Source organism: Apis florea, unplaced genomic scaffold, assembly GCF_048593485.1.
Source record: "Apis florea isolate Af1SG1 unplaced genomic scaffold, ASM4859348v1 contig_2272_pilon, whole genome shotgun sequence".
In the NCBI taxonomy this organism is placed as follows: domain Eukaryota; kingdom Metazoa; phylum Arthropoda; class Insecta; order Hymenoptera; family Apidae; genus Apis; species Apis florea.
In genome coordinates, this window is record NW_028256549.1 from 7,337,127 (window position 1) to 7,349,213 (window position 12,087).

General features: G+C 20.8%; 2 protein-coding genes across 5 annotated transcripts; both read left to right on the plus strand.

The window, feature by feature from the left end:
• Nucleotides 1-64: 64 nt before the first annotated feature.
• Nucleotides 65-3,502, plus strand: LOC100866079 (DNA repair protein Ku80). Of its 3 annotated transcripts, none has more exons than XR_015290621.1 (13): nucleotides 65-438; nucleotides 754-864; nucleotides 933-1,147; nucleotides 1,229-1,357; nucleotides 1,442-1,520; nucleotides 1,614-1,751; nucleotides 1,823-1,976; nucleotides 2,053-2,192; nucleotides 2,265-2,408; nucleotides 2,497-2,642; nucleotides 2,768-2,943; nucleotides 3,080-3,230; nucleotides 3,309-3,502. XR_015290621.1 is itself a non-coding variant. In XM_086902779.1 (13 exons), the coding sequence occupies exons 1-13, from the start codon at nucleotides 418-420 to the stop codon at nucleotides 3,321-3,323; spliced, it is 1,689 nt and encodes a 562-aa protein (XP_086758905.1). In that variant the 5' UTR covers nucleotides 169-417; the 3' UTR covers nucleotides 3,324-3,502. The 3 variants fall into 3 exon arrangements, 2 of the variants coding, with proteins under 2 accessions (XP_086758905.1, XP_031773887.1); XM_086902779.1 differs by having other exon boundaries at nucleotides 169-438; nucleotides 2,768-3,013; XM_031918027.2 differs by having other exon boundaries at nucleotides 216-669; nucleotides 2,768-3,013.
• A 602-nt stretch (nucleotides 3,503-4,104) lies between these two features.
• LOC116413868 (uncharacterized) lies at nucleotides 4,105-11,897 on the plus strand. Of its 2 annotated transcripts, none has more exons than XM_031918008.2 (4): nucleotides 4,105-4,234; nucleotides 8,610-8,647; nucleotides 9,318-9,566; nucleotides 10,303-11,154. In XM_031918008.2, exons 1-4 carry the CDS (start codon nucleotides 4,231-4,233, stop codon nucleotides 10,363-10,365), a joined length of 354 nt encoding a protein of 117 aa, XP_031773868.1. In that variant the 5' UTR covers nucleotides 4,105-4,230; the 3' UTR covers nucleotides 10,366-11,154. The 2 variants fall into 2 exon arrangements, with proteins under 2 accessions (XP_031773868.1, XP_031773867.1); XM_031918007.2 differs by lacking the exon at nucleotides 10,303-11,154 and adding an exon at nucleotides 11,373-11,897 and having other exon boundaries at nucleotides 4,116-4,234.
• The last annotated feature ends 190 nt before the right edge of the window (nucleotides 11,898-12,087 follow it).

Below are 12,087 nucleotides of genomic sequence, written 5' to 3' on the forward strand. Positions count from 1 at the left end.
ATATATTGTACATTTTTAAAAATGTACATAATAGATATTTTATAGATGTTAATAACAATAAAATAGTAGTTAATAATTAACAATTTATTTTATAATAATTGTTTCATTTAATGAATTTTTAAAGTATTATAAAATTATGTTCATATGATTATATGTCTTATATATATTGATTTAAATTTTTATATGATACAATATAATATATAAAAATTATTATCAAAGAAATTTGAAGCATTTCGATTGATAAGAACTACACATCAAAACGTATCATGTAAAGATCATATGTTCTTTTCTATGTGTATTAGTGATTGAGAATTTTTTTCTGAAACAACAATTAAATTTCTATTTTTTAATTGAGACTAATTTCTAGCATTTTTATATACAAACAAAATCTATATATATTAATTATAATCATATAAAATGTCTTCAAAAATAAAAAAGGTTATATTTTGTTATATTTAAATTTATATTTCATATTTATTTATTTTTTGTCAAATATTTATTATATTAAATATTTATTATATTTTTATCAAATAAATAAATAATAAAAAATAAATAAAAAGACTGTAGTATAATATATTTTTATAGTAATATAGTATATATATATTTGTTATTGTATATATATATATATAATTAATCTATTTAATTTCTTCTAAATTAAAATTTCTAAAAGTTTGTATTTTAATTTATACTTAAGTAAATAAATAAATATAAATTTTTTTACATTACATAATAATATATTACTTTTATTTTTAGGAATCATTAGTATTATTATTAAATGTTGGAATAACAAATCCAAATGTAGAAAATAATTCTTCATTATTTGAAAAAGCAAAACATATTGCACAGAGAAAAATTGAAAAAATGGTATTATAAAAATTAAATTTAATGTTATTTATATATTAATGTATTTATTAATATTTATTATTTTATAGATTTTTTTAAAACCTAAAGATGAAGTTGCAATTATATTGATGGGTTCCTCGATCACAAAAAATAATTTTAACTTTAAATATATAGAAGAATTCACAGATTTTCAGGTTCCAAATTGGGATTTTGTAAAAAAATGCATGAATTTACAAAGTACAAAATATTGTTATAATTGGGTTGAAGCACTTTATGCTGCAGTGGAATTTATAAAACAAAATGTGTACGTTTAAATATATTACATATTATTTTATTGTAATTTATATACATTTTAATAGTAATTATGATATATCTCTTATTTTAGTATTGATAATTCTATAAGGAAAATAATTTTGATGTCTGATTTTAATGAAGAAACAAATATTATTTCAAAATTTGAAGCAAACTTAATCGCAAAAAAACTCTTTGAAGAAAAAATTGAATTAATCACCATGTATAATGAATATATTTTATATAAATTCCTTAATTTTATTTTATGAATTATTAAGTATAATTTAATTTATTTTGTAATTTTTAGAGCAGAAAATCTATTACATGATAAATCTTTGACTTCTCTTAACAGTAGCAAAAAGCTTCTGAAGGATGTTCATGATCAGGTTTTTTATATTCTATTAAATTATTAATTATTATAATAATATTTTATAACATATATTATTATATATTATTATTATATTTATTTTATTTTTTAGATTAATGGTCAACATATAATATTTGATGATGCTATATCAAGTTTGAAATTTTATGAAGAAACATCAGTAAAACTATTTCCAACTTATTATGATTTACAATTATTTGATAAAAAAATACCAATTGTCAGTTACGTTAAAGTAAGAAGAAATTATACATCAGGAAGATATATATTATGCTAAATAATAATAAATTGTAAAATTTCTATTAGATAGATATAGAAAAATTTCCAACATGGAAAAAAGCAAAAGGCAACCAAAAACTTCAATCAAAAACTGAATATTTGGATGGACAAAGAAATTCTTATACAAAGGATGAAATTATAAAAGGATATAAATATGGAGGAACTTTTATTCCAGTTGAAAGTATATATTGAATTGTTTATATTATTTGTTATTGTAAAATGTTATATATATTACTATGTATTTTATTTTATTATAGAGGAACTAGAAGATAAGATGAGTTATAAAAGTGGAATGAAAAGTTATAAAATTTACGGTTTTACAGATAAAAACAATATTGATTTGGAATATTTTTATAAAAGTGCAACACATGTTATTTTACCTTCAAGTGAAACAAATGTATGTTGTATGTCTTATTGTTTCATTTACATCAAAAAATTGTAAATTAATATATTTATGTTGATTTCTTAGAATGTAACAAAACCATTTTATAGTTTGGTACAAGCAATGCATGAAACAAATTCAGTTGCTATTGTGAGAAAAGTTTTTAGAAATAATAGCACTCCTAGAATGGTCGCATTGTTTCCATGTATTGATATTCCTGATGAACCATGGGTATTGTAAAATTTTTTTTTTAATTATATTATTTTTTAATTTTTACTATTATATAAAATATTATATAAAATTATTATGATTTATATAGTGCTTAATAGAAATAGAATTAGCATTTGCAGAAGATCGAAGATTAATGGAATCAAGACCTATGAAATCTATAATTAAACAATTATCGAATGAACAAAATGAAGCTGTAGATAATCTGATAAATTCTGTAATGTTAAATGATATACAGTAAGCATATTTTTTTTTTTTTAGTATATTGTAATAAATATATAATTTTGTATTTCTATATAACTTCTATTCTATTTATACATATATAAATGTACAATATATAAATATTGTATATTTATAATCAGGGATAGTTATGAAGTAGATGGAAATCAATATTTTTTACCTGGATGTGTTCCAAATCCTGCAATACAGCATAGATGGCATATATTATCATACCGTGCTATTAATCCGGATAAACCATTACCACCTATGGAGAATTATTTGAAAAAAATTTTGGAAGCTCCATTAATAAAAGAAAGAAGTAAATCTCATATTCAGAAAATTGCACAGCTATTTCGATTAGAAAATATAGATTTAAAGGCAGAAGAAAAGTACGAATTACACATTATGATAAATATGATATGTATTTTTATTTAATGAATGTGATATATTTTCAGAAGTGATATAAAAGAAGATAACATGCAGATCGATGATAATTCTGATACTAAAGATAATAAAATAGAAGATAAAGTTGATATTGAAAATAATTCTTATAAAGAAGATTCAATTTTGTCTTTGGATACTTCAGATGTTGATCTTGATGAACTGGTATAAAAGATAAAAAATATGCCATTATATACCATATATATGTATGAAATCTATTTAATAAATTCATTTTTATTTCAGGTTGCTAATATATAGTTTTTCTAACATATTTACAATATTTTAAGTTCCTCTTCCAAAAAAGTTTCACAAGATTATTTTTTAAACATTAACCATTTACTTTTGTATCTCCTGTATTCTTTGTAAATTAAATATAAAAGAGAAATATATATTTTATGTAAAATATGTAATAAGAAATAAAATATGTAACTAACTAACTCGTGTATTCTTAATTAGAAATCAACTTATTTTTAGAAATGGAATTTATTACAAATTGACGATACTATCAAACCTAAATATGGAAAAGATAAACTATCCATTTAACACCTACTTTATTTTTTATAAATTCTCCGAAATTAAACTTGAATACATATATAATCACATATACATATAAAATATTTAATATTTAATATACATATAAAATAATTAATGCTTCTATATTTAATTTAATATTTTATATTTCTATATTTTTTTAAAATATTATATAATGTATCTATATTTTCTACGAAATTAATTCTATCAATAAAACTTATCAACAAATATTTTATTTATCATTGATTTTTACATTTTGAATATATATAATAAATATAATTATATATCATATATATAATTTTATATATATAAATATAAAATATATTATTTATATTATTTATATATATAAATAATAAATATTATTTATCTCACGATAAGTCTTTTCTGGATATATTTCATTCAAAATATCTTATTCTTTTTATTATATTTATTATATTCAATTAAAAAATTGAGTTAATTTTATAAGATTGGAATATTGTTACTTTGATACTTTTGATATATTCTGTACAACATAACGGCACACACTTTCTGAGCCTGCGGGGAGCGCAAATCCGCCGCAATCTCAGTCAACGAAGAGACGTTGTCTCGCGTGGTTCAACAGGTGTTTTTGCCCGTGCAAAGTACATTTACCAGCATGGGTAAGTTTCAATTTTATTTATGCTAATATGATAGATATAGACAAATTTATATTTTTATTGCATTCGATGTTGAAATGCTAAAACGTATCGAGATTTGTTTCGGCAGCGAAAACGGAGAATAAAAGATGAAACCCACGCATAATGTCTTGCGTCTTTTTTTAGGTATGCACATAACTATATTATTTATATTAGATATTTTATTTATACTATTTTGCTAATATAACAATAGTATTGCATATTTTGGATATCATTATTAAATTTAATTATTATCAAATTTATTTGATAATGCTAATTTCAATATTAAATATCATATAGTTTTTTTTTAATTGCGTAAGAAATAGTTTTTAGTTTTCTAAATAATAATAATAATGAAAAAGTTAAAATTATAAATATCTATAATTATACAAATAGATTTAAAATAATTAAAGAATTACTTGTATAATTGATTAGTATGATATTTGCTATTTAAAAGGTTTGACATGACATTTAAATTTTAATAAATTCATTAATAATATTTTTCATTAATAAATAATTATTATAATTATTTTTAAAAGTAATTATGAGAAAAAAGATATTTTTTTCAAAATATTTTAATATTTATTATTAAATATTATTAATATTTCAATATTTTAAAAAATGAAAAGTCAGTTAAAAATAAATACTTTCTATTCTATATGATCCTGTGAAATGAAAGAACGATATAACACTAATTTTACTGTATTGCAATGAACGAACTATACCTTTTAAATGTCATAGACGAATGTCATAAAGAAAATGTCACGTTAAAATATTTTGAAAATTATAAATAATTTTTTCCTACATCGTTTTATCTTTCTCAGAAATAATTAAGTTGTATTCATAATGATTGCTTACACTTTTTGATGAATCAACAATCACTTTCGTAATGTTTGTACTTTTACATTTTAATGTTGACCTCGAAAGGAATGAGAACATGATGATCAGAAATTGAGAATCAGCTGTTTCAACTTTAATTTAATTTTTTTTTTGTTTTTAATTAATTAATTATCAAATAATCATTATATCTATATATTTTTATTTTTGTTATATTATTAATTCTGTTCATATTTGCAATATAATATCTAAAAATTAAATATAATATTACTTTTAAATGTTTCAATATTTGATTTGATTGATTTATATAATTTATACTTTATTATATAAGAGAGATATTATATAAGATTTACTTTATATATATATTTTGTATATGGGGTAATAATGAAATTAAAAATTATTAATGAATTAATGAGAAATTGATATTTAATTAATTATTATTTTATATTCTCGAGTTTTATGTTGTATCAACGAAATGTCAGAAGGGTATCGATTTAACGAGATCGGTATCCTGAAATAGGAATAAGATCGTAACACGCGGAACCGACCTCGTTGTCCTTGCAGAAGACGCGCTTGAACGCTGTTTAAGATCAATAGTAGATCTGACGGATAAAAATAATTTGTATCCTCCCACTCGACACATATAGTTAAATAAATTCAAAATGAAGATCAATTCAAGGGAATTGTAATAATTCCCCTTGACTTTATTACCATATGCTCGTTATAAATATTAATTTTCTTGTTCAAAGATATTTGTCTTATGAAATAAAATGTTTTATCTATTTTTTCTTTTAAAAATATTTGAAAAATATTTGAGTAGATAATTCCGATTTTACATATGTATATATAACTAGTTCTCTTTTCTTCTTTTTATATTTATCTCTTATTCGATTCTCTTTCATTTTATTTTTTATTTTTATATTAATAACTTATTTATCTTTTCTGATTTTTCAAATAAAAATTTATTAAATAAATTACAATTTTTAGTTGATTTGTAAATTTTGATGAATAAACATTTTTATTATGATATATAGTTTGAAAATATTAATATAAAACTTATTTTGTATAAACATTTTTTAATTGAATTATTAGTAATATTGACTTTATATATATATTTTTGAAATAGTTCAATCAATAATTTTAATGAAGTTGAATAACGACACTGTAAATAAAGTTGATTGAAAAGAGGAATTGTGTATTGTGTAAACTAACGGCATTGACTTTTTTCTTAGCGGCTTAGTTTTTATAGTTTACGTTTACTTAATACATTGCATGTACGTATTTCACATATATGAAGTTGAATTGTAATGATAACATTTAATGATAACATTTTTTATTCATATTATTTCACTATCATCAATAATTTCAATCTAATAATATTATAGAAGAAAAAAACAATTTTTTTACAAAATAATATATATAAATAATATATATTCATTAATAATGCTATAATAAATTTAAAATAATTTCTTTTATATTTTTATCTTTCAAAATTTACAAATATATTGAAATTCACTGTGTTTCTTGTGGACAGTGGCAAACTTTGAAAGAATGTTTTGATTTGTTTTTCTATTTTAACTAATTTGTATTTTTATAAATCTACAGAAAGTTTTAGAAGATTATCAATTTGAAATGTTTCGATTTATTGTTAAAATATACTTCTTTGATATTTATCGTATTTTCATTTTGTACAAATTTAAATTAACGAATCCAATTAATGATGAGCTATATTTTTAAAAAATTTTGTTTGTATTTTATTTTTTTTCTATTTATTTTTAATTTGAAAATAATATATCAATTTTAATTTTCTACATTATTGAATAATGCAATAAATAATGGTGATCTATTCTTTTGATATATTTATTGTATATGAGAGTTTGGTAATAATAATTTTAGTTGTTTGATCTGTTTCATTGAGAGTTAAGCCGAATGAAAAATTGAAATTATTCTTTCATATTTGATTTTCAAATCTGGATTAAAATTATTTTTTCTGCTTCAAATTATTTCTTTAATTTTATTGCTTTCAATTCGTTGAAAAGTTGTTTGTTCATCCTTATATCGTAGATTCTTATTTTTTTCTTTTAATTTAAAAATTTCATTTGTATTCATATTTGTATTGTATAAATTATTTATAGACATTATGCCATAAGTATAAGTATAGAGTCATAAAAATTATAATTTTCAGTAATAATTTTTTTAAATATACACTACTTTTAGATTGCTATATAATATATCTAGAAATACTCTCGTATATTATTTTGATTAAAAATCATTTAGCAAGTTTTTCTCTTTATGAAATTAATGTCTACATCGAGATAATTCTCACAATTTATAAATGGCATTGAATTTCGAAATGATTATCAAATGATTCTCGATAATTATTTGAATTTTATATAACTTTTCATTTGTTTTTCTATTATTTGAAAAGTGTCTTGTGTAAGTTAATTCAGAATTAAACTTTTTTGTTTTGTTTTAATAATATTTCTTTAATAAAAACGAGATTAAATTTCATTTCATTTTATTTTTTTCATTTCATAAAAAATTTGTATACGTTTCATTATATATATATGAATATATAGAGTATAAAAATATATTTATGAGTTACTTAATATCGATTGTAGAAGTTAAAACAAACACAAAATATATTTGTTTATATGTAAAAATGTGGGTTGAAGTTTATTTAATAAATTGAAGTTTGCATTAAATAAAATAGAATTCTAGTAGAGATAGAATTCTATCTCTATTTTACTTCATTTAATTGTATTATTTAAATTAACTTAAATTATTTATAACTCAATAAACAAGCCTCAATCAACATTAACATTTATGTTTGTTTTCGCTTCTAAAATTGATTTTTTTAAGATGTCTCACTATATTTATATTATTTACTTTGTATTTTTATTATATAATAAAAATTTGCATTTATGATATATATTATATTATTACATATATATTATGTATTATTATTATTATATTATATATATATATATATTATAAATTTAATGTAAATGTATATTTTTTCAAATTTTTTTCTCCAAGAATTGTATATTTCATCTTTTTATCTTCCTTTTCTTCAAGTATTGTACATATACAGTCAGTCACAAAAATATTTAGATACTAACATATGTTTAACTTTATATGATTTATTTCTTCATTAATTTTGAAAGAAATGAACTTTAATTTATTTATAATATATAATAATAATTAAATTAATAATGAATATAAAAATTTTCTATAGAATTTGATATTTCGGTGATAATATATTTTAAGCAGTTTGAGCAGTTTTATTTTAATAGTAAAACACTTTATATTTAATTCCTTTTTATATGAATTTTTTTTAATGTGTATAATTTTTTGCATAAAAATATTATATATATAATTGTACAAAACTCGTCATCTTAATTTGATACTCAACTTTATAATAATTATTCTTATTAAAAAATTTTTTCGATTTATTTTATTCAAAATATATTCTTTACATTCTCCAAACAGTAATATATTCGTTTTTTTCTTTTTTTTTTAGGGATCACATATGTATGCAGTGTGTTAGTTCTGTTTGCCGTAAGTATCTTAACTTATGCTTTCTTATGCTTCCTGCTTTTCATACTTCCTCAAAAGTGTTCACGTAGCATTCTAATTTGTTCCTAGCGAATTAATAAACCGGAGAAATCGTTGTGAGAACGAAAATTCATCTTTGTAATTTAACGTTTGAATTTTCTTCCAACTTTCCCGCGTTATTTTTTCTTCTTTTTTCTCCTCTTGGCATAGCTCTATTTAAAATCTGAAAGAAATTGTACACAAATTGCATACTTTGCTCTCTTGCGTAAAATTCATATTACTTGAAGAATATCAATCCTTTCACAAATGGAAAGTAAAGTTAATGATGTAAAAAAAAGAATGTCATGTTAAATGACAAGATAAATCGAGTATCAAGTTTTTAAAAGAGAAAATATTTTGATTTGACATTTATAAAGTAAAATAGAAATATTTAATCGAAAATGTTTAAAAAGTAAGTTAAAAAGAGACTTCAGTGTCATCGTTCAAAAGTTCTCTTATTAAAGTTTTTAAAAATTTTATTAAATTTTCAAAATTATTAACAAGTGAAAATTCATAGAAAAAAAAAATATCATTTTTATTTATAAAATATATGAAAAACTCCATGATTACTTGCGATTTTACAAAATTTACTAATTAAAAATAATTATGATAATCGAAAAATTACTTTCATCAGGTACTTCTTGTGACAACAGAAGCTGGTGACATGATGCGGAAAAGTATTGTTTTCGACAAAAATACTCCAGACGTATTCTACTGTCCGCAACAGAAACCGACTGGCTTTGAGAAAATGCTCGTGACCGCGAAACCATTGTCAAGACTTTGTCAATTTGAGGGAAAACCGATCCCACCAGATTACAAGAGCGATTGTTATAACGATGTAGACGAAACCGAATATGCGTGTAAAGAGAAGTACAGAATCATGGTGAGTCATCGATGAGGTCATAGACTTCGAAATTTCTCAACCAAAAGCGGTCGAACATTGGGAAATTTTCGAATGCGTATGGATAATGAATGAGGTTTATTCAGGGGATAGATCAGACAAATAAGACGGAAAAACAATGTTTTAATTAAATTATTAAGAAGGAGCTTATGCGCTTCAGCTGCATTTCACGCGTTCCACGTTAACGCGATTAAACTTTCTTATAATGAGATTTAATTGGGAATTAAAAAAAGTAAGAATGAAAATAAAAATGAATATTTACAATCGTATATGTCAAATTCGAACTTTTTCTAAAAAATATTTAAATATGATCAAAATTAAATTTTAGATATTAAGATTACATTGTTGATTTAATGTTTCTTTGAATTAGATAATTAATTATTATAATATTTATGTATTAGAAAATTCTATTACATGAATTTATTTAAATGTTGTTCAAACAGTAGAAGAAAAAGTTATCTTCAAATACGTATAATAATACAGGAAATGATATAATTTAATAAGAAAGAGAAATGAAAGATATTAATATGTTGGATCAATAGCTTAATAATATAGCTTTAATTAAAATATAAATTCCAATTGAATCTCAGAAAATCACCGTGAAAAAAATAAGCTAAGCTAAGTTTTATTAGTGATGCACGCATCATCCGATTATCATCAATATAACACCATATTCATCACGTGTAACGCGACTGGTGTCGGTTTTGTTTTCTTACAGAAGCGATTCAGAAACAAAGCGGAAGGAGATGAGAGCACCATGGATGACTTCGTCGAGAAATAGATGAGAAATTGATGCTACACGATCGAACAACGCGTGCAATTTTGCAAATGATCATGCCGGGTCCTCCACTAATGCTCAAGCTTGCAATCTCCAGTCCCATAATTACAAAACATTTTTGATTCCTAAATTCAAACTGCCAATTAGTTTATTAATAGACATAAGTTTTATAAAACAGTTAATTAATTATTACAAATTAAACAATTAATTAAATCATTAATGTAAACATTTAAAACGTTATTAGCATGTAACAATATTGAATGTTTTTAGAAAATTGATTTTCTAATTTTTTTTTTTAAGTTTTCACTGTGACATGAAATATTTAATATTTCCTCTTTTTTTTTTTATATTAAAATTAAGATTTTACCGGTGCTATTTTGTAGTTTCCGAGCTTGGTGATCGGAATTTATAATATTTTTTTAAATAATAACATTAATAAAACTAACAAATAATTGGAGTTGGGCAAATTGATCATTACATTTCCAAATAAGCTTTGATGATTGTATGATAACCGATACCCAATAACCGATTGCACATTAACTTGCATTATTTTATTTTGTTCTTTCGTTTGATTCATTTGTGCATAGATAAAATGCTAAATATTTTATGATAAATGTTAAATAAGATTTAATTATATTCGAAATTTAAAATCATTTCGTTGTTTAATCACATAAAAAGAAATTTATTTTTATATTAGTTTATAAAACATTTTCTTTGCCTTAAAATTTTTTTTAATTTTAAAAAATGATAAAATATTTATATATAAAAAATATAATTTGTTGTTAACTGAAATTATTAATTAAAAGTGTTAATTTTTAAACTTCATCAATTTTGAATGAAATGAACCTGAAGACTGCATTTTAGCATCATATACATTTTGGTAGGTAATACTTATTTCATGATGTTTGAGCAAATTAAAAAAAAGAAGAAAATAAATTATATTATTAATTTAAAAAATTTCTATCTTTTTCTTATGTATATGTTTTGTAAATATTTTTTGTTTGTTTTAGATGCGATTACATCCACCAGGAAGTGAAACACCATATAATGGTTCACGTTTATCAAGATTCCTTGCTTTTGATAAAGATATCTATAAGAAGAAGACTCAAATTAAAAATAATGATTGATAAGAAAAATTATTCGTAAATTTATAATTTTTTTTTATAATATAATTGACAAATTTTTTATGATTAATTTAATATTTTTTTCAGATTTTAACTACTTTAATTATTTTCTTAATTTATTGGTAATTTAATTTTTCAGTTTTGATATTTAATATGATATTTAATAGTGACATTTGTAAATAAGTTATTTTGTGATTCATATTTTAAAAGAAGCAAGCTTGTTATTAAAATGCTTAACGTTCCTATTCATTGTAAAATGTACAAAGCTTTTTAGCACATTTTTGTAATATAGCATATTTGTAACATAAATGTATCAGCTCATAAAGCTAGAAAATGATATATAGCAATAAATACTATTTTCATTTGTAAATTATTATATGTACATAAAATAAAACATAAAATGAAAAACAAGTTTGTTATTAAAATTCTTTTTTGTTTTATATTTTTCATTTATTTTTTAAAGTTCGAAATTTTAGAATAAGTTATAAAATATATAATTTAATATTTAATGATTTAATAATTAATTTTTTCTAGCAAATAAAATAATATTTTTGTTTAAATATAATTAACTTCTGAAAAAAATAAATCTTTTTTACCTGAT